Source organism: Rhinopithecus bieti, unplaced genomic scaffold (assembly GCF_001698545.2).
Source record: "Rhinopithecus bieti isolate Rb0 unplaced genomic scaffold, ASM169854v2 scaffold_76910, whole genome shotgun sequence".
Taxonomy (NCBI): domain Eukaryota; kingdom Metazoa; phylum Chordata; class Mammalia; order Primates; family Cercopithecidae; genus Rhinopithecus; species Rhinopithecus bieti.
In genome coordinates this window covers 442,448-469,456 of record NW_016828387.1, presented here as the reverse complement: position 1 = coordinate 469,456, position 27,009 = coordinate 442,448, and the positions used below count along the sequence as shown (strand labels likewise).

The 27,009-nt window shown below is 39.1% G+C and overlaps 1 protein-coding gene across 1 annotated transcript in view; it reads left to right on the top strand.

Moving 5' to 3' along the window:
* Positions 1-27,009, top strand: part of PARN (poly(A)-specific ribonuclease) — a 160,272-nt gene that overhangs the window by 26,026 nt on the left and 107,237 nt on the right. The window contains exons 6-8 of the mRNA XM_017864534.1: positions 6,016-6,071; positions 7,588-7,674; positions 9,965-10,039. Coding sequence (XP_017720023.1) covers positions 6,016-6,071; positions 7,588-7,674; positions 9,965-10,039 — 218 coding nt within the window. The remainder of the gene's footprint in view (positions 1-6,015; positions 6,072-7,587; positions 7,675-9,964; positions 10,040-27,009) is intronic.

Sequence of the window (27,009 nt, the reverse complement as noted above, 5' to 3'; positions counted from 1 at the left end):
GTAGAGACAGGGTCTGTCTCTGTTGTCCAGGCTGGAGTGCAGTGGCATGTTACAGCTCTTTGCAGCCTCAAATTCATGGAGTCAAGCAATCCTGCTGCCTTAGCCTCCTTAGTAGCTGGGACTACAGGCACAAGCCACCTTGCCCGGCTAATTTACATTTTGTAGAGACAGGAGTCTCCCCATGTTGCTCAGACTGATTTCAAACTCTGGGCCTCAAGTAATTCTCCCACTTCTGCCTCCTGAAGCAGTGGGATTAACAGGGAGGAGCCACAGAATGATTTAATATAAACAAATTAAGACTAATATCTTTTGGAGAAGTTGGCGCAAGTCATTATCCAGCTGATTGCTACATCATCTTTAGTGGTAATTAACAACACCACATTGAATATACTGTTTCCCTGTTAACTCCATGATTCTCAGTCCAGAGTTTCTGAGTCAGGAATCTTGGATGGCACCCAGGAACTTGTAGCTTTAACAAGTTCCCAGGTGATGCTGATCCAGCTGGCCGGGAAGCACATTTTGCTAAGGGTTCAGGGTTCTATGTATCAGAGTTTTATATCTGAAATGAAATTCTTCAGTAACTGATGAGCCTTCTTAGGCAGTCTGGGGCACAGTTTCATACCATCCTTTTATTTTTTGAGACGGAGTTTCGCTCTTATCACCTAGGCTGGAGTGCAGTGGTGCAATCTCGGCTCACTGCAACCTCCGCCTCCCAGGCTCAAGGGCTCCTCCTGCCTTAGTCTCCTGAGTAACTGGGATTACAGGCACCTGCCACCATGCCTGGCTAATTTTTGTATTTTTAAGTAGAGACGGGGTTTCACCGCATTGGCCATGCTGGTCTGGAACTCTTGACCTCAGGTGATCTACCTGCCTCGGCCTCCCAGATTGTTGGGATTATAGGTGTGAGCCACCGCACTCGGCCTATGTTGCCCATTTCACAAAAAAGTTTGGAGGGTGGCTTTTTGTGAGTGCCACCCAGCAGAAAGGTATTGGAGATGATGAGGTGGTGGCTCTTTGGAGATAAAAGGTATTGTGTAGCATATGCTGTGTAGCCTGTGAAGAGACTGAGTGGAAGTGATCCAGTGTACTGAGCAAAAGACCCTGGTATGCTGTGCTTTACTCTGGAGTCTTTCCAGACTTGTTTGAAAGTCAGGATAACCAGCACTGCCAGTGGTATACTCGTACAACGTTTTAAAAATGACAGATTCCACAAAGGATAAAACTTGCTCTGTGGCATCTAGAATGTGAACTTGAGTTACACTGTTTCTTAGGATAGAATTCTTTTGTAAAATTAGCCATTGTATCTAATGGGAATTTTAATTTTAGTGTTTGATAGAGTTAATGTCAGTCTTTTAGAGAATAAGTGGGGAAATAATATTTCATCAGAAAGCTTTCAGAAATGTGGCAAGACTTCCGCACGCAGTCTTGAGGGTCTTTACCGTGTTACACCCTCTCGGATATTCACTAAAATAGAAAGAATGTTTCATGCAAGTGTTAGTCTGAGTGTCTTTTTGATATCTGCAGATGAAAGTCCTTCTAGGAGAGATTGTTCTTCAATACAGTTCACAGTGATGGAACATCCTTTCATGTCTTTATCAGCATTTCTGCTTGCCTAGTACATTTCCTCATATGCTAGGATGAAAACTGTCAAGTTGGATGATGCATATGTGAAGTATTTTATCAAATCATTCCAGGGAGTCAGTGCAGGCCCTTTGACAGCCAGCTGGGATGAGGCATGCCTACATTGAAATGTTTTAATTTTACTTCAGAAGGGCAGAGATGTTACCAGAGCAGTGGCTTCGAAACAGCATGGCATAAGGACGGTGGGAGGCCGTTGGGAGAGTTTACTTTGGTTCAGTTCCGCAGACGCTCAGCCACAGTTTTAGAGTCAGTTTCACAATTGCGTGGCGCTCTCTAGAGCCGCAGTCTGCCAAGTCACACAGAGTTGGTTTTCGTGTTCTTCCGAGCTTTGGAGCTATTCAGTTCCCTCTAAACCCCAGATGTGAAGGTGGAGGTATAGGAGAAGAGTGAGAAGTGCTATTAATAATTCATTTGAAAGGGGTTTCTGTGTAAGGTAATGTGGAGTAAACAAACAAGATACTGTAGGATTGACTGCATTAAAAAATAGCTTTTATGGGTACAAAAAATAGAATGAATAAGACCTACTATTTGATAGCACAACAGGGTGACTATAGTCAGTAATAACTTAATTGTACATTTTTAAATAGAGTGTTGTTGGATCGTTTGTAACTAAAAGGATAAATGCTTGAGGGGATGGACACTCCATTCTCCATGATGTGCTTGTTTCACATTGCATGCCTGTATCCAAACATCTCATGTACCCCATAAATATATATATCTACTATGTACTCATAAAATTAAAATAAAAAAAATCTTTTGAGTGTTTTAGCTGAGAATAAATTCTTGCTTACTTTAATCAGAGATAATATTGAAAATTCAGGTGAAATATTAGAGAACACATAGCCTATATATTACTTGACAAAAAATATTTTCAAAAAAATGTTTTAAAACATCTAAATGGTAAGAGAAATTGGGAGAGCCTTCTTTTTCTTTGTTAGCATAATCCTCCTTGGTATTTGTACAACATTGAGTTTCCTAAATTTATTGTTGAGGTCCCATGACTTTAGCAGTATAACAGAATTGTAAACAGAAATACAGGAATTGCAAATTCAAGCTTATGGTTTTATATTTATATTTTTATATTTATATTTTTCTCCCTCCTGCCAGGTGAGGTAGTGCATAGTATATGAAAGATTAATTCAAATGGCATTTTCAGTTGGCTTTTTCTAAGAAAGTCTCTAGTTATTTCCCCTGGGCTTCCCAGTTCTGTTAGCCTCTAAAGTTTAAAAAATGATCATAAAAGGAATTTTGAGAAACAAAGCTCAGAGTTTCTTAAAGCTGTTGGTGGGGGAGGGGAGGATTTTTTTTATTCTTGGCTTAATGACAGCAATATTTTATAAAGGTAAAATCATAGTATAAAATTTTGTGCCTTTTTAAAACTTAAAATTATAAGTTATCCATGTTTTGACATTTTCATAGTTATTTTGATTGCTTAATATATTGAAATTTTGAACTATAATTTACTGACCTCCATGTATTATCAAATCTTGAGGTTGGTTTTGATTTTTGGCATATTTGATGGTATAGCAGTGAACATTTTGTTGATTCAACTTTTGTTCTCAGTTATTTTTGTGGTGCTTGATACGTTTCATTAACTTTTTTTTTTTTCTTTGAGATGGAGTCTCACTCTGTTGCCAGGCTGAGGTGCAATGGCGCAATCTCGGCTCACTGCAACTTCTGCCTCCTGGGTTCAAGTGATTCTCCTATCTCAGCCTCCCAAGTAGCTGGGATTACAGGTGCCCGCCACCACGCCCGCTTGTTTTTTGTATTTTTAGTAGAGACAGGGTTTTAGCATAGTTGGCCAGGCTTGTCTCAAACTCCTGACCTCAGGTAATCTGCGTGCCTTGGCCTCGTAAAGTGCTGGGATTACAGGTGTGAGCCAGGGTGCCCGGCCTTTGTTAACTTTTAAAATAAATTTGGTGTTTAGAATTGGAGACTATTTCTAAATTTACTAAACGGAGAATTGAAAATTATGTGAAGCATGACTAACAATAACAAAAGTCATTCCTAGGTTGGTTAGCTTACCTAATTAACTAGCTTACTAACCTAGGAATAACTTTTGTTATTATTAGGTTCTGGTAGGCGATAATAATGATAGTTCCAGTGTGTATCGGTTATGCTGGAAAATAATATTTAAGAAAAAATGATAGCTGCCCTCACTGAGAACCTGCCATGCTAGGTGCTTTATGTATCTTCTTGTCTTCTGGCATTGCAGGGAGTATTGATTAAATTGGTTAAAACAGCTTACAAAACCAGAATAGTACACTTGAGCCTAAATTAGCGAACTAAAATTAAATTTGGTTTCTTAGCCATAGCATTTGGTTTATTAAACTGTAGGGCAGACAACAAATTCTCAAACCACTGAGTACCATGACTTCGTTTTTTCTGACATTAACAGAACAGTATTGTTCATGCTGATGGTTAGATTTGTAAACTAGCTTTTGCCCTGCTTGGCTTTTTTTTTTTTTTTTTGGAGACAGAGTTTTGCTCTTGTTGCCCAGGCTGGAGTGCAGTGTTGCTATCTCAGTTCACTGCAACCTCCACCTCCAGGGTTCAGGTGATTCTCCTGCCTCAGCCTCCTGAGTAGCTGGGAGTACAGGTGCGCACCACCACGCCCAGCTAGTTTTTGTATTTTTAGTAGAGACCGGATTTCGCCATGTTGGTTGGGCTGGTCTTGAACTTTTGACCTCAGGTGATCCACCCACCTTGGCCTCCCAAAGTGCTGGGATTACAGGTGTGCCATCGCGCCTGGCCCTGCTTGGCTTTTGAATGCCTTGTAATGATGTTCCTTAATTGCAGTTCAGTGAAGCCAAACTAATTGCTTCTTGGGCACATAGATTGCCTTTTTAATTTGCTGTATAATGTTGTCTCTACCAGAAATACATAATATATTATTATCTAAGTAAAACTCATTAAAATAATCTTACAACAGAATGCCTGATATTTTGTCCATAATCTTGGAAATAAAAGAAAATTGAATGGCATGACAGAGAGTTGTAATTTACAAGCACTCTTTTTTAAGTGCCTTTGTACCCATTTTGGAAGATAAACATAAAATGACTGCTATGATTTATATTAGTGTGATAATTTTCTTTACCAAGGATTGTTTTGTTTTGTGCTTTTAGTGTGTTTTAAATGAGAATAATAATGTGGCCTTTTGAGACAGTCACTTATTTCAGACTGTACAGTTTACCCAGAGAGATTAGCATTTATCCAGTGACTTTGCATTTCATTAAAAAAAAAAAGAAACCTGTGCTGTCATTCTCAGTTCACAAATGTCCATTGTAAGGGTTACCCTTAGAATTTGTAGAAACACTTGTTCTTAGATTGGTAAGATGGGTAATATTTATTTTCTTTGTGTTTACTTGGACTAACTAAAACGACAGCTCAGCGGAGGACTTTCCCTTGACTCTTTGATGATTAATTTTGTTCAGTTAACTAATATTTATTGAGCAGCTACTGAGTGCCAGGAACTGTTGGGGATACCAGTTTGTTTGTTTGTTTGTTTTTTCTATTTGTGATAAATATTTGGCCCAGGAGAAAAATCTCTGAAATGAATTTCAGAGCTTTAGAAATGATTTTACATGGCTGGTGCGGTGGCTCATGCCTGTAATTGTAACACTTTGGGAGGCTAAGGCAGGTGAATCACTTGAGGTCAGGAGTTCGAGACTAGCCTGGTTAACATCGGGAAACCCCATCTGTACTAAAAATACAAAAAATTAGCCGGGCGTGGTGGCCTGCGCCTGTAGTCCCGGCAACTCGGGAGGCTGAGGTGGGCAAATTGCTGGAACCTGGGGAGACAGAGGTTGCAGTGAGCCAAGATTGTGCCACTGCACTCCAACCTGGCGAGAGAATGAGACTCCGTCTCAAAATAATAATATAATAATAATAATAATAATAATTAATAATAAAGCCAGGTGTGGTGGCTCATGCCTGTAATCCCAGCGCTTTGGGAGGCAGAGGCAGATAGATCACTTGAGAACAGGAGTTTGAGACCAGCCTGGCCAACATGGTGAAACCCTGTTTGTACTAAAAATACAAAAATTAGTCAGGCATGGTGGCACATGCCTGTAATCCCAGCTACTCGGGAGGCTGAGGCAGGAGAATCACTTAACTGGGGAAGAGGTTGCAGTGAGCCAAGATGACACCACTGCACGCCAGCCTGGGCGGCAGAGTGAGGCTCCATCTCAAAAAAAAAAAAAAAAACCAATAGAAATGATTTTATAAATAGAGTGATATCAAGGAGCTTCTACTAAAAAATTTAGTAAATGCCTATTAAACAATTTTTTTTTTTTTTCTAATTCAACCTTAAAAATGTCAAAACACCTATCGTTTAAAGGAAATTGCCCATTACCTGTTGGTCTTTTCTTGTAGGTTATTTCTTATGAGGGTCATGGATATCCCCTATCTAAACTTGGAAGGACCAGACTGTAAGTAAATTTTTATTTTCTTATTGCATCTGTGCATTTAAATGTGTAGTCTGGAAGGGATAACAGGAAAATATTACTGAAGAAAAAGCTTTCTTCACTTAAAATTGGGCAGTGATTTTGTGGTTGATATGAATAGCATACTTAAGTTAATGGGACTCTTGGGCATTCATTAGTCATCGCTTCACTTATATTTTCCAGTTTATGCATGAATTGAATTTTAAAAATGTATATCTTCTCTATATATTTCATTTTCACACAGAATTCTGATTTCATCATTTTTTATAAGTATTTATAATAGATTTTTAAGATATGCTAGCTATCAGTTATCTTGGTAAAATTTCTATTTTCCAATTACTTGAGTGTGTATATATCTGAATTTAGTAGGTTGATTTTTGTTTTGTTTTGTTTTTTTATTTAAAAAACATGGAGGGTCTATGGGAGATAGTTGCTTTTTCTTTTCCTCTGCTTTTCTTTCTGCTGTTTCATTTGGTCTTTTTTACCTTAATGCATGTCATTGGCAGGTAGAAGTGGGTGAACTATACTTGGTGATAATAATTGTTGCAATGATAGTTTGAGGACATACTGTTGTGTTGCCCTCCATGTTAGACTGATATTTTGGTCTGTCATTCTCACAAGAATTCTGATGCTAAATATCACCATTCCCAGTTTATAGTCCAGGGTGGTTAGAGTGATTAGGTCTCTTGCTTAGGGCTGCACAGAAAAGGTCTAGGTTTGGGATTAGAAAACAAGATCATGACTCAGGATTGCCTTACTTAACAATTAGTCCATTTAATTTGGATAGTGCTTTTTTTTTTTTTAAGCTAAGTATATTAAAACGGGAAAGTTAAATGTTTAGTGAAGTGAAACTTCATGAACAGAGCAGCCTTGTTTTTCTTCTGAATAATCTGCACAGTTAGGTGTGGTGGTTCATGCCTGTAATTCCAGCACTTTTGGAGACCGAGGTGGGAGGATCACTTGAGGCTAGGAATTCGAGACCAGCCTGGGTAACATAGTGAGACCCCCATCTCTACAAAAACAAAATTAAAGGATAAAAAAATTAGCCAGGCATGGTGGCATGCACCTGTAGCCTCAGCTGCTCAGGAGGTTGAGGTGGGAGGATAACTTGAGCCTGGGAGTTTGAGGCCACAGTGAGCTATAACCGTGCCACTGCACTCTAGCCTGGATGACAGGGCAAAACCCTGTCTAAAAAAAAAAAAAAATATATATATATAAAATTTAAAAATAAACATAATTTGCACAGGAACTTCATAAGAAGAGAAGATATCTTTGCATAGGGTTCAGTTTGTTGTGGGTTCTGTAATGTATCAGAACCTAAGGTCTAGATTACCATGGCAGAATCCTACCAATCTTAGGCATACTTTCTGGAGTTGTTTGGTAATCATGAGGAATTCATAACAGGTCTGCATATTAGCTTAGACTTAGTTTCATCAAAGAACCGCTGGTTTACTTGATCACTTTTCACCCATCAACATTTCATTATAAATTTGTCTTATAGTGCAGCCTAAACGTGATCATGTTCTCCATGTGACGTTCCCCAAAGAATGGAAAACCAGCGACCTTTACCAGCTTTTCAGTGCCTTTGGTAAGTCACAGGTTCAGATGTACCTTTTAGGGTTTTGCTATTCATTTGGTATAGGTGGTCAGAAGTAGAAAGACAGCTTTGGCCTGGGCATAAAAGAATGTTAATATTCAAAGTTTTAATTTCACTCTTTGAATTTTCTGGTTTAGGATACTGTTATCTTTGTGCTAATGTGATCTGAGAAACTTTTAATAGCACCTCACAATACAGAGCTATTAATTCATGGAAAGCAAAACACCATGATGATGACGGCCCTTACTACTGACCGGGGAAAATAACCTGTGGCTGAGCGTAAATAATTTTTAAGATTAAACTCAGAGGGCTTGTATGTTTCATAATGGGAGGGGAGGTCATCTCTGCTTTAGATTAATCAAAGTGACAGATGTTTGGGTAGATCAGGAATTGTGATACGTGTGTGAGGTAGGGCAGTCCTTCTCTTTCCTTTTTTACCAGGTCATGTGATTAGGTTCGTTTGAGCAGTCTCCTGATATGTGTTTACGAAAACCATTCTGATTGTAAACCCACAGCAATACCTCTCTTACTTTAACAAACGAAGCATTTAAGCTAGTCTCTTTGGAAATTCTTGGATAAAGTGAAGGCCACAAAACCTAAATGTCCAGTAGTAAAAAAGTTTAGGGCCGGGCCCGGTGGCTCAAGCCTGTAATCCCAGCACTTTGGGAGGCCGAGACGGGCAGATCACAAGGTCAGGAGATCGAGACCATCCTGGCTAACACTGTGAAACCCCGTCTCTACTAAAAAATACAAAAAACTAGCCGGGCGAGGTGGCGGGCGCCTGTAGTCCCAGCTACTCGGGAGGCTGAGGCAGAAGAATGGCGTAAACCCAGGAGGCGGAGCTTGCAGTGAGCTGAGATCTGGCCACTGCACTCCAGCCGGGGCGGCAGAGCGAGACCCCCTCTAAAAAAAAAAAAAAAAAAAAAAGTTTAGTAAGTATTTATGTATCTTCTAGTGTGTAGCCATTTAAAAAATATTTGAAGAATTTGTTAAAAGAAGTTAAAGTGTTTGTATTTTAACGTTTAGAGTAAAAAGCAGATACAAAGTAGGCCTCCCATATAACTAACACCATTTTCATTTTTTTAAAATTTTATTTTATTTTTTATTTTTTTAAAAAGAGAACTGGGGTCTTGCCATGTAGCCCAGGCTGGCCTTGAACTCCTGGGCTCAAGTGATCCTCCCACCTCGGACTCCCAAACTGCTGGAATTACAGGCATGAGCCACTGAGCCCGATCTATTTTTTCTTATCTTTATTTTAAATTGATATTTTAGAATAGTAGACTTTCACAGCAGAGCCTCCTACACTGATAATACGGCATGCCGTTTCTGAATGTAAATATTTAAAATAAGTCAGAACGAACATCAAGGCATACAAAGTTACTTTAAGTACTAACACTATTATTATTATTATTATTATCATTATTATTATTATTTGAGACAGAGTTTCACTCTTGTTGCCCAGGCTAGAGTGCAATGGCGCGATCTCGGCTCATCTCAACCTCTGCCTCCTGGGTTCAAGCAATTCTCCTGCCTCAGCTTCCTGAGTAGCTGGGATTACAGGCACGTGCCACCATGTCCAGCTAATTTTGTATTTTTAGCAGAGATGGGGTTTCTCCATGTTGGTCAGGCTGGTCTCAAACTCCCAACCTCCGGTGATCCTACCACCTCGGCCTCCCAAAGTGCTGGGATTATAGGCATGAGTCACTGCGCCTGGCCTCTAACACTGTTTTCAACAAGATTATGTGTAAGCATGGTGGTGTGTGCCTGTAGTCACAGCTACTTGGGACACTGGGTTGGGAGGATTGCTTGAACTAGGAGGCAGAGGTTGCAGTGAACTGAGATTGTGCCACTGCACTCCAGCTTGGGCGACAGGGTGACACTCACCTGGGTCTCAAAAAAAAAAAGTTGTGTTTTGAACCTATTGGTCTCTGATTTTTGTTAGTGGTCTTGATAGGAAAATAAGTCTCCAATCCTGGTATTGCACTGAATGATGACAAGCCCCAGGGTTTAATCTGGAAGGATCTTTCTATTGTGTTAAATTTCTAATCGCTTCTTTTCCCACTGGTTTGTCTCTTCTCTTGAAGTTTTAACCTAAATAACTGCTGTGGTAGCCTTTAAACAGGGTAACTCTCTATAGTGCTGAGATTTTGATCACGTTTTAAATAAGCACCTTCTCTCTCTTTAAAGATAGACTATACTGAAATATGTAAGATATGCACATTAAATCTGATAGCTCTCCACATGGACAAATGTTCACTTTATTTTTAATTTGCGATTGCAGGTAACATTCAGATATCCTGGATTGATGACACATCAGCATTTGTTTCCCTTAGCCAGCCCGAGCAAGTAAAGATTGGTAAGTGTTTTGGTTTTCTGTTTTGTGTATTAAATACAGTGAGCGGTTGCCCTCCCACTGCCCGCTTAATTTAAAAGCTGTGGGCTCAGTCAGCTTACACTCATTGCTGCCTGGTTTGTTTTTGAGATTGTCTCTGAAATAAATGAAATAATTAGTAAGTATCATGTATAGATGAGAAAATAAGACAAATCTTTTGATTCATTAGGTACGCTACATAGTATATTTTTTCATTTACCTCCATTCTGTTCCTTTCTCGTTCTCGTTGCACTTTTTCTAAAGTGAGTTGCAGATTTACTTTGAGAATGAGAAGTACCTATAGTAAATTAATACTTACATTGACCTGTTCATCTCTGTACTTCCCCCATTTGTTTATACATATTTGAGATTTATTCACTCCATTAAACTTGTATCAAATACTTGTTTTTGTTGTTGTTGTTGTTGTTTGAGACAGAGTCTCGCTCTGTCGCCTAGGCTGGAGTGCAGTGGCACAATCTTGGCTCACTGCAACCTCTGTTTCTTGCGTTCAAGAACTTCTCCTGCCTCAGCCTCCCGAGTAGCTGGGATTACAGGTGTGCAACGTGATACGTGGCTAATTTTTGTATTTTTAGTAGAGACGGGGTTTCACAATGTTGGCCAGTTTGGTCTTGAACCCCTGACCTCAGGTGATCCACCCACCTCAGCCTTTCAAAGTGCTGGGATTACAGGCATGAGCCACTATGCCCAGCCTTGTTTTACAAACAAATAAACTGAATATTTTGTTTGCTTTTAAAATACGGTTCTAGGCTGGGTACGGTGGCTCTCACTTGTAATCCCAGCACTTGGGGAGGCCGAGGCAGGCAGATCATCTGAGGTCAGGAGTTCGAGACCAGCCTGGCAAATAAGGTGAAACCCCATCTCTACTAAATATGCAAAAATTAGCTGGGCGTGGTGGCATGCACCCGTAATCCCAGCTACTTGGAAGGCTAGGCAAGAGAATTGCTTGAACCCAGGAGTTGGAGGTTACAGTGAGCCAACATCCGTGCCCATTGCACTCTAGCCTGGGTGACAGAGTGAGACCCTGTCTCAATAAAAACAAATAAATAAATAAAAGAGTTCTAAAAAGATGGGGCACCCTGTCTCTTGTAGGATCCTAAATAATTTTGATATTAACCATCAGTTAAATGTTTTGTTTTCTTAAGATGGAAAGTTTTTGAATAAAATATTGATGAAAGTGTGTGTTGTTGGCCGGGCACAGTGGCTTATGCCTGTAATCCCAGCACTTTGGGAGGCTGAGGCGGGCGGATCATGAGGTCAGAAGATCAAGACCATCCTGGCTAACACGGTGAAACCTCGTCTCTACTGAAAAAAAAAAAAAAAATTAGCCAGGTGTGGTGGCGGGCACCTGTAGTCCCAGCTACTTGGGAGGCTGAGGCAGGAGAATGGTGTGAACCTGGGAAATGGAGCTTGCAGTGAGCCGAGATCACGCCACTGCAGTCCAGCCTGGGCAACAGAGCGAGACTCTGTCTCAAAAAAAAGAAAATATGTATTGTTAAGCTACATATTCAAATAAATTTCAAGTACCATGCTGCTTTGATAATGTAAAAGATGTGAAAAATTTAAGTGATATGTTTGTTTTTTACTTTAACAAAATGCCGCACAGTGAAACTATATAATTCTGATAGAACTGTTGAGTAATTATATATGAAAATTTCTGCAAATATACAAATTCAGATCACAGTATTTTGGTATTTTTCTTTCACTGTCTGACTATCGCAGGAATCCAGGCTGTGTTGTAGAGGGGAAAAGCTTAGGCTTTTGGAATCATACTGCAACATCACTTACAGTTGTGTGACCTTGGGTGCCTTATTTAACGTTGATGAACTTCTGCTTATCTCTGTAAACTGAGCATAATAGTATGGACTTTAGTGTTATTGTGAGGATTCCATGAGATTGAGTAAATGAACCTTGGCATGGTTTTGAGCTTTTATTATGGTTCTTTAATAGCAGATTTCAGTGCGGAATGTACTTCAGGAGCATCAGACACCAGGGATAGTGGTAGATGCAGGGTGTGATTGATGTTGCTTGTTAAATATTTTAATTTTTGCATAGAGATTTTTTCTGTGATCCATTTCCCTACCATCCTTAGAAAGATGGTTTAGAGAGAATCCAGAGGGATTGAATTATTAGAAAGCTCAAGATAACTTCAGGTGGGGGTGGGGACCTTGAGGTTACAGTTATAGTGAGGCTTCAGTGTGGCTCCAAGAAGACTGAGTTCAAAGTCCTGACCTGAAGTCTAATCCAGCTTCCTCTGCTCACTGTATACTCTTCAGCTCCTTTGCTGGCCACATTCAGTGACATTGAAGCTGTGCAGCGGGATAAACGGAGTTTCACAGACTGACACGGGGACTAACTTTGGCTCCACCACTTGTCAGCCATGTGTCTTTGGGCAGGTTATGTAAACCCTCAAAGCCGCAGGTTCCGTGTTTGTAAGAGGGAGATAATAGTTACCTTGCATGATTGTTGTGAGGATGAAATGAGATCATGGATATTAAGTTTCCAGCAAAGAGCCCCATACTACACAATCAGTGCTTGACCAGTGGTAGGTAATTATTAAAATAGCTGCTTGGCCTCCCTTGCTGTGAACAGTGTGTAAGAGTGCTTTGAAGTCTGTAAAACATGAGTTAGTAGCATTTATTTGAAAATTCAAGCATGATTCCTTTTTTATGTGTGTGGGATGTCAAAGTTTCTTTTAAAATTCCTGGTATACCATCATATCTGATGTCAAATAACAGTTGCTCTCTTCTTTACTACTGGACAATTCTTAAAACAGTAGCTTTTAAGCTAAGTATTTTATTCCATGGTAACTCTAATCAGGGAGCTACATTTCAGAATCATGTGTAGCCATTTCAGAAGCGCTCTATTATCTGATTGCTCATTGCGTTGGTTTCCTGAGGGCAATGTTGGGTCCCTCTTGTTCAGCCCTGAGTCCTCTTTCATGCCTGACACACACTGTAGCATGAGGAAATAAATGTGGGTTTGAATAGGGGATATGGGGAATAGGCCAAGATGAAATTGTGATATTTTACGTTTTTTCCTCCTAGGTTAAGTAGATCCCTGTTCTCTTGATACGTGCAGCTTTGCCAGTAAAGTTTAATTTTCCGCTATAGTCTCTTTTTTTATGCAAAAGGCAACTCTTAACAAAATACTTGGCAGTTTGAGCATGTTGTGCCTCTGACAACATTTCCTTTGCCAGAAGAAGCCAATCTTTTATGCAGTCATCACCTCCCACCAGAATCTGGCCCCCTCCTCTTTTCTCCGTTCCCCTCTTCCTTTTTTCAGACAGGGTCTCTTGTTTTGCCCAGGCGAGAGTGGAGTGGCATGAACTCGGCTCACTGCAGCCTCCGCCTCCTGGGTTCAGGCAATTCTTGTGACTCAGCCTCCCAAATAGCTGGGATTACAAGCATGCACCACCACACTGGCTAATTTTTGTATTTTTTGTAGAGATGGGGTTTTGCTATGTTGGCCAGGCTGGTCTCGTACTCCTGGCCTCAAGTGATCCGCCCATCTCAGCCTCCCAAAGTTCTGGGATTACAGGCATGAGCCACTGCACCCGGCCTCTTTGATGTCGTCTCTGGCTCTCTTTGTAGGGTGTTGGACCTCATTCTGTGTGCTTTCATACCTTTTTGTATTGTTTTCACAGATAGACTGTAAACTCTTTGAGATTAGGTACCATGTCTCAGTCACCATTACGTTTTCAGTGCATAAAGTGGTAGTTTCTGACATTAGTAAGTAAATGTTGCATAAATGATATTCATGGTCTTGTGACTCGGAAATGCCTTTTTGGATGTGATGGATGTAACTAATATCTCTGCTCTTTTGCTGTGATTTCTAAAATTATGCAGATGTTTCACCGAAAGACAATGTGAGATTTGTTCTTTATAATGGTGATTCTAATGATAAGAAGGACCCAGGGTATCTGATGTGCTGCAAATCCTGTTTTTTTTTTTTTTTTTTTTTTTGAGACAAAGTCTCGCTGTGTCACCCAGGCTGGAGTGCAGTGGCGCGATCTCAGCTCACTGCAACCTCCGCCTCCCAGGTTCAAGTGATTCTCCTGCCTTAGCCTCCCGAGTAGCTGGGACTACAGGTGCCTGCCACCATGCCCGGCTAATTTTTGTTTTGTATTTTTAGTAGAAACGGGGTTTTACCGTGTTAGACAGGATGGTCTCGAACGCCTGACCTCGTGATCCGCCCTCCTCGGCCTCCCAAAGTGCTGGGATTACAGGCATGAGCCACTGCGCCTGGCCCCTATTAATGTTATCTTAAACAAATTACTTATTCATTTCAGCGGAAACAGAGGGCCTCTTAGATCAATAATGTAACACTGAGAAAATCATTAAATGCCTATTTATGTATCAGCTTATAATGGTTTCTTTGGCTCTGTTACAAACTATTTCTGATTTACATTTAAGGAGTTGCTTTTTAACTGACACCTTTTTTTTCCTTTGAGTATTATTCTAATCAATATTTTTAAAGCCATTTTTGACTTTGTTTGGGAGACTGGGTTTCACTCTGTTGCCCAAACTGGAGTGTGGTGGCATGATTATAACTCATTGCAGCCTTGATCAAACTCCTGGGCTCAAGCAGTCCTCTTGCCTCAGCCTCTTGAGTAGCCAGGACTATAGGTATGCACTCACCACACCCTGCTAATTTTTTCAAAATTTTCTTGTAGAGATTGGGCCTTCCCATGTTGCTTGGCTGATCTTGAACTCTTGGCCTCAAGCCATCCTCTCACCTTGGGCTCCCAAGGTGCTGGGATTACAAGTGTGAGCCACTGTGCCTGGCCATTTTTGACATTTTGAATATGAAAGTTCTCTTTTATAGGAAACCTTTTTATACTAATTACTAAAACCCTTTTCTTGAGTGCCATTTGGTTTCTGTTGCTTTTCATTTGCTGCTGCTGGGAAGCGGGTCCCTGCTGGCTTTGGGTTGTTTGGATAAGTGGTAACCCCTACAAGCTGTGCATTTAGCATTATTCCCCCTCTGGCTCTTCAGATGAAGCAGTACATGGCCATTGTGGGACTTGATCCCATGGAAAGACCACTTATCTTCACCATGTGAGAATTTTTCTCAAAAGTAGTCAAGCAGGAAATATTTTTTTGTTTTTGGAGACAGAGTCTTGCTCTGTCGCCTAGGCTGGAGTGGAGTGGTGTGATCTCGGCTCACTGCAACCTCCACCTCCCAGGTTCAAGCAATTCTCCTGCCTCAGCCTCCTGAGTAGCTGGGATTACAGGGGACTGCCACCATGCCTGGCTAATTTTTGTATTTTTAATAGAGATGAGTTTTCACCATGTTGGTTAGGCTGGTCTTGAACTCCTGACCTCATGATCCACTCACCTCAGCCTCCCAAAGTGCTGGGATTACAGGCGTGAGCCACCGTGCCTGGCCAGGAAATCATCTTTAATGGTCAAATCTGAATAGCTCATTTATATTTTGGAAATTTATATTTTTAATGTAGTTTTATTAAATTGGGGGGAAGAGCTCAACAATATTTCAAATGTAGTAGAACTTTCTAGCCATACTCTCAATGTTTAGACATTGTTTTGAGTGTCTTTAAATGCATTGTAGGACATTGTCTCTGAATATAATTTTATAAAAGTGGCTTTAGAAAAGAACTTTTCACATATTTTGAAAGCTAGAGATTGGAACACACACAGTAAATACCATAAGAAACTTTTTAAAAGCGGAAATTGATAAAGGCACTTTAGAAGAGGCAGGATCCCAACAATTATTTTGTGTCATAAAAAGTTGCGCAGTAATTATAAATAAAATAAAAGCCCAAATTCAGATAGTTGTATGAATTCCTGATATCCTGCCTTCGAAGCTTTTTCAGGATGATTGTTGGGATGAGGGAAGATACTTGGCTTTGCCTCAGTCTAAATTATTGAGTGTGCTTATGTTAAATTATATTTTTAAAAAGCACACCTTTTGATTATGCTGAACAGATAAATATTAGAATTGTAGAGACAACTCTTTCAGGGTGATTGTTCAGCCTTGAATTTGCTAAAAGGCTGCTTATAACTTTGAACTTTACCTGTGCTTTTTATTATCCTTTTGATGTTTGCAAAATCTATAGTGATGACTGGTTTTTATTCGTGATATTACTCATTTGTGTCTCATTTTTCCTTGTTGATTCTAGCCAGCTGTTACCAGTTTTGTTGATCTCTCTCAAGAACTAGCTTTTGGCTGTGTTCGTTTTTCTTTATTGTTTGATGATGTCTATTTTGTTGGTTTCTGTTTTTTTTTTTCCTTTTACTTGCTTGGGTTTACTTTGCTCTTCTTTTTCCAGTTTCTTGAGCTAGAACCGTATGTGATTGGTTCTTCTTTTCTTCTTTTTTCTAAATTCTTTTTAAAAATTTTAAGCCTGGCGTCCATGAGGTTGTTCGCAGGTCAGCATATTAATATCTTACTGATTAGCCAGTGATTGATCAGAGGTTGTGCTGAAACGCCTTGAGCCAGTAAAGCTTGAACCCTTTGCCAGCTAAGTTAGGGAACAGACTCAACATTCAAGCAGTTTACAAGTCTGCCCCAATGTTTACTTTTGTCTGGACGTTCTGTCCTCTGTGGGTGCACAGGCCTCATGGTCAGCTAGCAATGTGTACATAGCTAAGACTCTGCAAGTCATTGACTTGAACCATTTTCCTTTTCTAATAGAAGCATTTAAAGCTATAAATTATCCTCTAAGTACTGCTTTAGTTGTATGTTAACTGTTTATTAGTATGTTTTCAATATCATTAAGTTGGAAAAGTTTTGTGATTTCTTCTTTGATGTTGGATTATTTAGAAATGTGTTGTTTCATTTCCAAATGCTTAGGATTTTCTTAGATTTCTTGTTACTAATTTATAATTTCATTCTGTTGTGACTAAAGATTTCAATAGGATTTCAGTCCTCTTAAATTTACTAAAATTTCCTTTATAGTCAAGCATAAGTTCTATCTTGCTGAATATACTGTGTGCACTTAAAAGAACATCAATATCAGTTAGTATTATTCATATATCCTATGTCTTTTTTTGGTGTTTTTCTTTGAGACAGTGTCTGGCTCTGTCACCCAGGCCAGAGTACAGTGGTATGATCTCAGCTCACTGTAACCTCCACCTCCTGGGCTCAAGCCCTTTTCCCAGCTCAGCTTCCTGAGTACCTGGGACTACAGACGCATGCTAGGATGACTGGCTAATTTTTGTATTTTTTTGTAGAGATGGAGTTTCACCATGTTGCCCAGGCTGACCTTGAACTCTTGAGCTCAAGCAATCCTCCCACCTCAGCCTCCCAAAGTGCCAGGATTACAGGCATGAGCCACTGTGCCCAGTCTTATTCTATATCTTTACTGATTTTTTTAGATTTAGTTGTTATGTCAGTTTTTGAGAAGGGTTGTTAAAATCGCCTATGATTGTAAAATTGTCTGTTTACCCTTTTAATCTTGTCAATTTTCATGTCATGTATTTTGTGACTGGATTATTGGGGGCATACATGTTTAAGATTGTGTTGTCTTTCTGATAAACTGGCGTCTTTATAAAATGTCCTCCTTTATCTTTTGTAATACTATTATTTTTAAGTCTGCCTTATCTGATATTATTATAATCACTTCATCCTCCTTATACTTTTATATTTGCCTGGTATATTCTTTTATTATTTTATTTTCTTTTGATACAGAGTCTTATTCTGTTGCCCAGGCTTGAATGCAGTGGTGCGATCTCGGCTCACTGCAACCTCCACCTCCTGGGTTCAAGTGATTCTTCTGCCTCAGCCTCCCGAGTAGCTGAGATTACAGACGTGTGCCACCATGCCCAGCTAATTTTTGTATTTTTAGTAGAGACAGGGTTTTGCCATGTTGCCCAGGCTGGTCTCAAGTGACCCACCCGCCTTGACCTCCCAAAGTGCTGAGATTACAGGTGTGAGCCGCCACACCCAGCCAACCTGGTATTTTCTTTGTATTTATTCTAGACCTATCTGTGTATCTGTGTATATACAGAGTGAGTCTCTTGTAGACAGTGTATAGCTGCGGTTTGCTTTTTTTTTTTTTTTTTGAGCTGGAGTCTTTGCTCTGTTGCCCAGGCTAGAGTGCAATGGCATGATCTTGGCTCACTGCAACCTCCGCCTGCCAGGTTCATGCGATTCTCCTGCCTCTGCCTACCAAGTAGCTGGGATTGCAGGCATGTGCCACCATGCCCGGCTAATTTTGTATTTTTAGTAGAGATGGGGTTTCTCCATGTTGGTCAGGCTGGTCTTGAACTCCCAACCTCAGGTGATCTGCCTGCCTTGGCCTCCCATAGTGCTGGGATTACAGGCGTGAGCCACCGCGCCCGGTGACTCTGACATTTAGTTGGAGTATTTAATCCAATTTAATGTCCTTATTGGTATGGTTAGGTCTGTCATTTTAAAATTTGCTTTTTGTTTGCTTTCTCTGTGTTTTGTTCTTTTGTGTACCTCGTTTTCTGCCTTCTTTTGGATTATGAGTTTTTTAAAAGACTTCCGTTTTAATTTCTCTATTGGCTGTTTTGTTTTATCTTTTGCATTATTTTAGAAATTTCAATATCTATCCATAACTTTTAATAGTCTTCTCAGAGTTCATATTGTACCATTTCACATAGAATGTAGAGACCTTACAATCGTATAGGTTCATTTACAACCATTCCTTGTAGTCTTTTAGGTTTTAATTGGGCATATGTATTACATCTGCATTCATTATAAATCCCACAAAGTGGTGTTATAATTTTACTTTAAACACTATGTATTTTAGGAAATAAGGAGAAAAAAATATTTACTCAGATATTTACGATTTTCAGTGTTCCTCATTCATTCCTGAAGATCCAGGTTTCTTTTTTGGTATCCTTTTCTTTTAGCCTTGTGAACTTCCTTCAGTATTTCTTGTATCGATGGTTTGGTTGGCAAATGATTATCTAATTTTTTTCTTTATCTGAAAATGTCTTTATTTTGCCTTCATTCACGTAGGATATTTTCAATGGATATAGAATTCTGGGTTTTTCTTTCAGCGTTTTGAAGCTGTAGTTCCACTCTCTTCTGGCCTCCAAGGTTTAAGATGAGATGTTTGTATCATTCGAATTGTCATTTTCCTGTATATAATGTGTTAATTTTCTCTGGTTATTTTCAAGATTCTCTATTTACCATTGGTTTTAGCAGTCTGAATATGATGCACGTAGACATAGCTTTCTTTGCAGTTATCCTGTTGGGGTTGGCTGAACTTATTGAGTCTATAAATTTATAGTTTTCGCTGGATTTGGGAAGTTTTTAGACTTTATTCAAATACTCTTTGTGTTCTATATTCTCTTTCTTCTCCTCTGAGACTCCAGTTACCCACATGTAGGAGATCTTTTGATGTTTTGGTATTTCCTAATGCTCTGTTCCTTTTTTCTATGTTCATTTCTTTGTCTTCTTCATGTTATATAATTTTTATCTATCCACAGGCTCACTGACTCTTTCCTCTGACATCATTTTTCTTTTATTAAGCCTATCCAGTGAATTTTTTATTGCATATATTGTATATTTTAGTTATGTATTTTCATTCAGTTTATTTTTTCTGTTTCTCTGTAGAGAGTTTCTTTTATTTCATTTGGAGCCTATGTTTCTGTTTTCATTCTTTTTTTTTTTTTCAATTTTTTGAGTTCCTGGCCACTTAGTCTGTATTTCTTTACCTCATTGAACATAGTTATAATAGGTTGTTTAAAGTCCTTGTCTACTGGCTGTGGTGGTACACATTTTTATTCCCAGCTACTAGGGAGGCTATGGTGGAAGGATTGCTTGAGCCCAGTTCGAGGCTGTAATGAGCTATAATTGCACCATTCCACTCCAGCCTGAGAGATAGAGCGAGACCCTGTCTCTTAAAAAAGTTAAAAAAAGAAGAAGAAAAAAGCCCAGGTGTGGTGGCTCATGAATGTAATCGTAGTACTTGTAGAGGCAAAGGAGGGAAGATGGCTGGAGCTCAGGAGTTTGAGACCAGCCTGGGCAACATAGTGAGACCCTGTCTCTACTAAAAATAAACAAAATTAGTCAGGCATGGTGGCGTGTTCCTGTAGTCCCAGCTACTTAGGAGGCTGAGGGGAGAGGATCCCCTGAGCTCAGGAGGTCAAGGTTGGATCGAGCCAAGGTCACGCCACTGCACTCCAGCCTGGTGACAGAGCAAGACCCTGTCTCAAAAAAAAAGTCATTGTCTAATAATTCCAACTTCTGCATCATCTGAGGATTGTTGATACCTGTTGTTGGGATGGTTTCCCTTGAGAATGGGTCATGTTTTCCTGGTTCTTTGTATATTGAGTAATTTGGAATGGTTTCCTGGACATTGTGAATGTTCTCTTGTGGAGACTGGATTTAGTTACATTCCTTAGAACGATGTTAATATTTGTATTTTAATTTCAGCAGGTAATTGGCCTGGTGTGGTGGCTCATGCCTGTAATCCCAGCACTTTGGGAGGCTGAGGTGGGTGGATCACTTGAGGTCAGGAATTCAAGACCAGCCTGGCCAGCATGGTAGAATCCTGTCTTTACTAAAAAATACAAAAATTAGCTGGACATGGTAGCACGAACCTGTAGTCCCAGCTCCTCAGGAAGCTAAGGCAGGAGAATCACTTGAACCCAGGAGGCAGAGATTGCAGTGAGCCGAGATCGTACCACTGCACTCCAGCCTGGGCAACAGAGTGAGACTCCGTCTCAAAAAATAAATAAATAAAACTAAAAAATAATTTCAGCAGGTAATTAACTTTGTTAGACTCAAACTACAAACTTTTTCATGGCTGTGGTGGGTTGTGGCTCAGATCTTAGCTTAGATTGCTCCCAGTTTGCCACGTGCATGGTTTAGGGTCAACCAGAGACTTGGGCTGGGTCTATATACCAATGAGTTTCTTCTTCTCTGGCTTCCTATTTTCCAGAATTCCTTCCTCACTCTCTATTGCCCCTGTTTGCCCCTAAGCTTCTTCCCTAAGGACTTCCTTACCTTTGATTTTTTGAAAAAGTTACTTAGTTTCATGACAAACCCTGCAGGTAGCATTCAAAACCTGTGCTTTAAAAAAAAGAAAAAAAAAAAAAAAGAAAGAAAAGATGTTTTGCCATGATGCCCAGGCTAGTCTCAAACCCCTGAGATCAAGCGATCCACTTGCCTCAGCCTCCCAAAGTGGTAGGATTACAGGCATGAGCCACTGTGTTTGGCCGAAATCTGTGCTTTTTAATTGTAACCCTTATGGCATCTATTTTTTTGTTTGTTTGTTTTTTCAAGACGAAATCTTGCCCTGTCACCCAGGCTGGAGTGCAGTGGCGCATTCACAGCTCACTGCAGCCTCGACCTCCTAGGCTCAAGCAGTCCTCCTTGCCTCAGCTTCCTGATTAGCTGGGACTACAGGTGTATACCAACATACCCAGCTAATATTTTATTTAGAGACAAGGATTTGCCATGTTGCCCAGGCTGGTCTTCACTTCCTGGGCTCAAGCCACCTGCCTGCCTCAGCCTTCAGCGATCTGCCTGCCTCAGCCTCCTAAAATGTTGGAATTACAGGTGTGAGCCACCGTGCCTGTGGCACCCGTTTTGTGATTTAGACCTTTTTTCCATATCACATACCATGCTTAAACTACCTCCTGTTTATTTAATAACATTTTCAGAAAATCTAATGTAAATGCATCAAAAAGCATGCCTTTAACTGATTAAAGTCATTTAAGTTCATTTCCTTTCAGATACATATGTGTATTATATCTGAAATACAATATATTGATATATATTTGACATACTGTCCAGACATAGTAGTGTCTTTGCTTCTACCTTTGGTGCTTTTTGTAGTTGGCCAGTATGTTACTGTTTATTTATTCTTGTCACAGAGGGAATGCACAAAATATTCAAGAAAAAAACAAAAAATGAGTATTTTTCCCATGCATGTTAATTTTCCTAATCTTAAACTGTATGTAGAATTGGTTTACAATAGTGATCTTGAATTCTAAATGTGGCAATAGATAAATGAGCCAAACTATGGCATGACTTTTAAAAATAAGATTTCTGTTAAATAAGCGTATTTTGGAGGGGAGATATGATTTTATTCTATAAGTACAGGATCCTGGAAAGCATGTTCAGTTGTTCCTTCGTATCCATGGGAGATCAGTTCCAGGACTCCCTGCAGACTTCAAAATCTGGGCATGCTCAAGGCCTTGATATAAAATGCTATAATGTTTGCAAATAACCTATACATATCCTCCTGTATACTTAAAAACATCACTAGATTACTTATATGCCTAACAATGCAAATGCTATGTAAGTAGTTGTTATATTGTGTATTGTTTAGGACATAATGACAAGAAAAAAGTCTATGTGTTCAGTACAGACGCAGTTTTTTACCCCAAATATTTTCCGTCTGTGTTGGTTAAATCCACAGATGTGAAACCCACAGATATGGAGGGCTGACAGTATTTCTTTTTTAACAGGCAAGATTTTTACAACAGTGGCTTTTAAAATACCTGTTTGCTATAGGAGAATCATTATTGGTATGACATATGAATGTATGTTTTGTATAGATACCTTCTGATTTGAAAACTTGTAAAAGCAACTGACTTGTTTTTCTCTGAATCACTTAAGTCATCAAAAGCACCATGGAAATGTTTAATAATACTGAGAATATTACTGTTTTCTGATTCCCCTTGTGTGTTCAATTTGGAGACTTAGCCGTCTTATGTATCTCTGCTACAAAATGTTCATCAGACAGATTTAAGAGCGTGACAATAACTTGGACTCTCCTTAATTAGCATTCTTTAGGGCATTAACTGGTATGAGAATAGAGCAAAAAGCTTCCTGACTGCCAGAGAAGGATTCCCAAGTCCTTGATATAATTATAGCATTAAAGCGGCTGTTGTGTCCTGTGGCAGTTAAAATGTAGCCAGGAGAAAGGGAGTACTTGTGCTCTGGAGACCGAAGTTTCATGTTCTGTTACATTGTTTCTTATCCATATTACTGGCACTTGATTTTTATGTTTTAGGGCAGCAGTCTTTGGCACCAGGGACTGGTTTTGTAAAAGACAGTTTTTCCACAGAGCTAGGCGGAAGCAGGGGTGGGGAGTGGTTTCGGGATGATTCAAGCACATTACATTTATTGTGTGCTTTATTTCAGTTATTATTACATTGTAATATATAATGAAATAATTATACAACTCACCATAATGTAAAATCAGTAGGAACCCTGACCTTGTTTTCCCACAACTAGACAGTCCCATCTGGGGATGATGGAAGACAGTGACAGATTATCAGGTATTAGATTCTGGGAGTGCACAACCTAGATTCCTCATATGTGCAGTTTACTATAGGGCTCATGTTCTTATGAGAATCTAATGCTGCCACTGATCTGTCAGAATGTGGAGCTCAGGCAGTAATGCAAGCGATGGGGAGTGGCTGTAAAAACAGATGAAGCTTCGCTAACTCACCTGCTGCTCATCTCCTGCTGCGCAGCCTGGTTCCTAACATGCCAGGGAACATAGATCAATCAGTACAGGTTGTTTTAGGGCCTATGTTAGCTGGACCTAAGAATGTTTGCTTTATGATGCGATATCAGAGTATTGAATAAATCTCTCTAATTTAATTGCAGTGCCACTTGTGAAAAATTACTTTCATTGTGCTCTCTCTCCCCCTTCAAAAATTTGAAGTAAATCAATCTCATTGAAAATGTGAAAAAAAGGCCAGGCACGGTGGCTGACACCTGTAATCCCAGCACTTTGGGAGGCCGAGGCAGGTGGATCACTTGATGCCAGGAGTTTGAGACCAGCCTGGCCAACATGGTAAAACCCTTTCTCTACTAACAATACAAAAATTAGCCAGGCATGGTGGCGCACACCTGTAGTCCCAGTTACTTGGGAGGCTGAGGCAGGAGGATTGCTTGAACCCGTGGGGCAGAGGTTGTAGTGAGCCGAGATCATGCCCCTGCACTCCAGCCTGGACGAGAGAGTGAGACTCTGTCTCAAAAAAAAAAAAAAAAAGTGAAAAATATTTGAAAATACAAAGAAAACAATTCAGCCATGATCTTACAACCTAATAATGAAGTAAAATTTTGTATTTCCTGTCTGTTGCTTTACTCTGTCTAGATGAGTATTTTCATATTATTTTCCCTTTAATTTTAGTTGACACATGATAATTGTACATATTTATGGGATTCAGAGTCACATTTCAATATATGTGTACAGTATGTAATGATCAAATTATTAGCATATCCATCATCTTAAACATGTATTATATTTTTGTGTTGTGAACATTCAAACTTCTGTCTTCTAGCTTTTTGAAAATATCCAATAAATTATAGTTAACCACATTCACCCTCCAGTGCTGCCAGAACATCAGAACACATTCCTCTTACCTCACTGTAATTTTATAACCATTAACCAACCTCTCGCTATCCTCCCCTTCCCTCTATCCTTCCCCCCTTCTAATACCCACAATTATACTCGAGCTCAAAGCTTTTCAGCTCCCACATACGAATCAGAACATGCATTTGCCTTTCTATGCCTGCCATATTTTGCTTAACCTAATGTCCTCTAGGCTCATCCATGTTGCCATAAATGACAGAATTTCATTCTTTTTTATGGCTGAATAGTATTACATTGTGTATATATACCACATTTTCTTTATCCACTCATCTGTTGATGAACATTTGGGTATGCCTTTGACTTTCTTTCCTTCAGATAAATTTCCACTAGTGGGATTGCTGAATTGTATGATAGTTCTGTTTCTGATTTTTTTGAGGAATTTCCATGCTGTCTTTCATGGTAGCCATCCTAATTTTCCATCCCACCAACAGTGTGTGAGAGTTCCCATTTCTCTACATCATCGCCAGTCTTTGTTATTTTTTGTCTTTTTTATACTAGTCATTCTAACTGGGTTGAGATGGTATCTCACTGTGGTTTTGATTCACATTTCCCTGATGATTTTGTGATGTTGAACATTTTCTCATGTTTCTTCCATTTGTATGTCTTCTTTTGAGAAATACCTTTTCCGTTTCTTTGCCTACTTTTTAATTGGATCATGTGGGTTCTTTGCCATTGAATTGTCTGAGTTCTTGTATATTCTGAATATTAGTCCCTTGTTGGATAGTTTGCAAATATTTTCTCCCATTCATCAGGTTGTTTTTCATTCTGTTGATTGTTTCTTTTGCTGTGCAGAAGCATTTCAGTTTAATATAGTCTCATTTGTCTATTTTTTTTTGTTGCCTGTGCTTTGAAGTCTTAGCTATAAAATCTTTGAACCAATGTCCTTTAGCATTTGTCTAATGTTTTCTTCCAGTAGTTTTATAGTTTTGAGTCTTATGTTTAACATTTTTAATACTAATTAGGCTGAGACTTTAAATGCATTTTTGGATCTGCTTTTTTAATTAACATCATGTCATGAGCATTTCACATGTCATTTATTTTATTAGAAAATTAAAACTACATAGAAAAGGAAAAGTTGGTTAGTACCCCTCTCTTTATTAATAAAGATAATTGCTGATTCATATTTAATATTTTACCTTTCAATTGTGTGTGTAGTATTTAAGTGTACGGTACATCTGTAGTATCACGATTGCACAGCACACTTTAGAAAGCAGGTACCACTGTGCCTTATTTAGTGCCAGAGCCATAATTCACTCTCTGGAAATATTTTAGGACTCTGGTGATAATAGGAGATGCAAAGCAGTGAGATTAATCTGCCAGTTTGCTCTTAGGCCACTGAGAAACTGAATATAAGGAAACATGCCTCTCTGATCCTTATTTCTGAGGCTTTTAATGTTTTGTTGTTGTTTTTGTCAGTAGATATAATGAAGTGGTTGATTAATGTTAGCTGTTCTAGTCTTTACATGTTGACATTGTTTTCTCATACATGATTCCTGTTCTCTACAACTTCACAGTTTTAAAAAATGAAATCTGATTTTAGCAAATTTGAAATGTAAGTGAAATGTATTTGGAGGACTTTGTTATATAAATGGCTAATCCAGAATATAATATTATTTTGTAACAAAAATGCTACCAATAAATCTCTTAGGGTGATGGAACTATAGATGGATTTTATGTTCTTATGTTTTCTTCTATTTTCTGATTTTTCCATAGTGAATAATGTGTAATACAATTTTTAAATTTAAGACTAAAAAAGCATTACATGTTTTTTTGTTTCTTAAATAAGTAAAGGAACACAGCAAAGAGAAACATCTTGCTTTTAAAACCCTTAATATGGCTAGCAGAGTACAGTAGTCCCTCCTCATCCATGGAGGATATATTCCGAGACTCCAAGCAGATGCCTGAAGCTGCAGATGTTATGAAAGTCTGTATGTACTGTTTTTCCTATACGTACATACCTATGATAAAGTTAAATTTATAAATTAGGCGCAGGAAGAAATTAACAGTAATAACCAACAATAAAACAGAACGTTTATAACAATATTCTTAATAAAAGCTATGTATATATGCTCTCTCTGTTTCTCTCGAAATATCTTATCATACTCTACTGCAGGAAACTGAAACTTTGGAAAGCAAAATCACAGATAAGGGGGAACTAACTGTAGCCCTTTTTTTGTTGCTGACTGTAATTATTTTATGGCATCTTTTTTTCTAATCATAAAATGTATAGCATTAGTTTCTCTGAATTTTCCATCAACTTTTTGGTTTAAATCTGCTATTCTGAAAAGAATCTGTTAAACATTTTGATTTGTGATGTTTATTGATAATATTTCCACTATTGAGTATTTTTACAACCTGTCTTTTCTTAGAAAAGATGTAATTTGTGTATCCTGGAAAGAAGCCCAAACATCACTTTAATAGCAGAGTGAATGTCACTTCATTTTGTTTAGCAACAACACTAGCAAATGCTAGACCACTGGAATGTTAGGTAACTTAAAATTAATGGTGGTGGTGACCTGAGCACCTCAGACCAGGGGTTTACCCACATCTCATCTAGTACTCACTAACACCTACGTTAGTGAGTACTTCCAGGTGATAA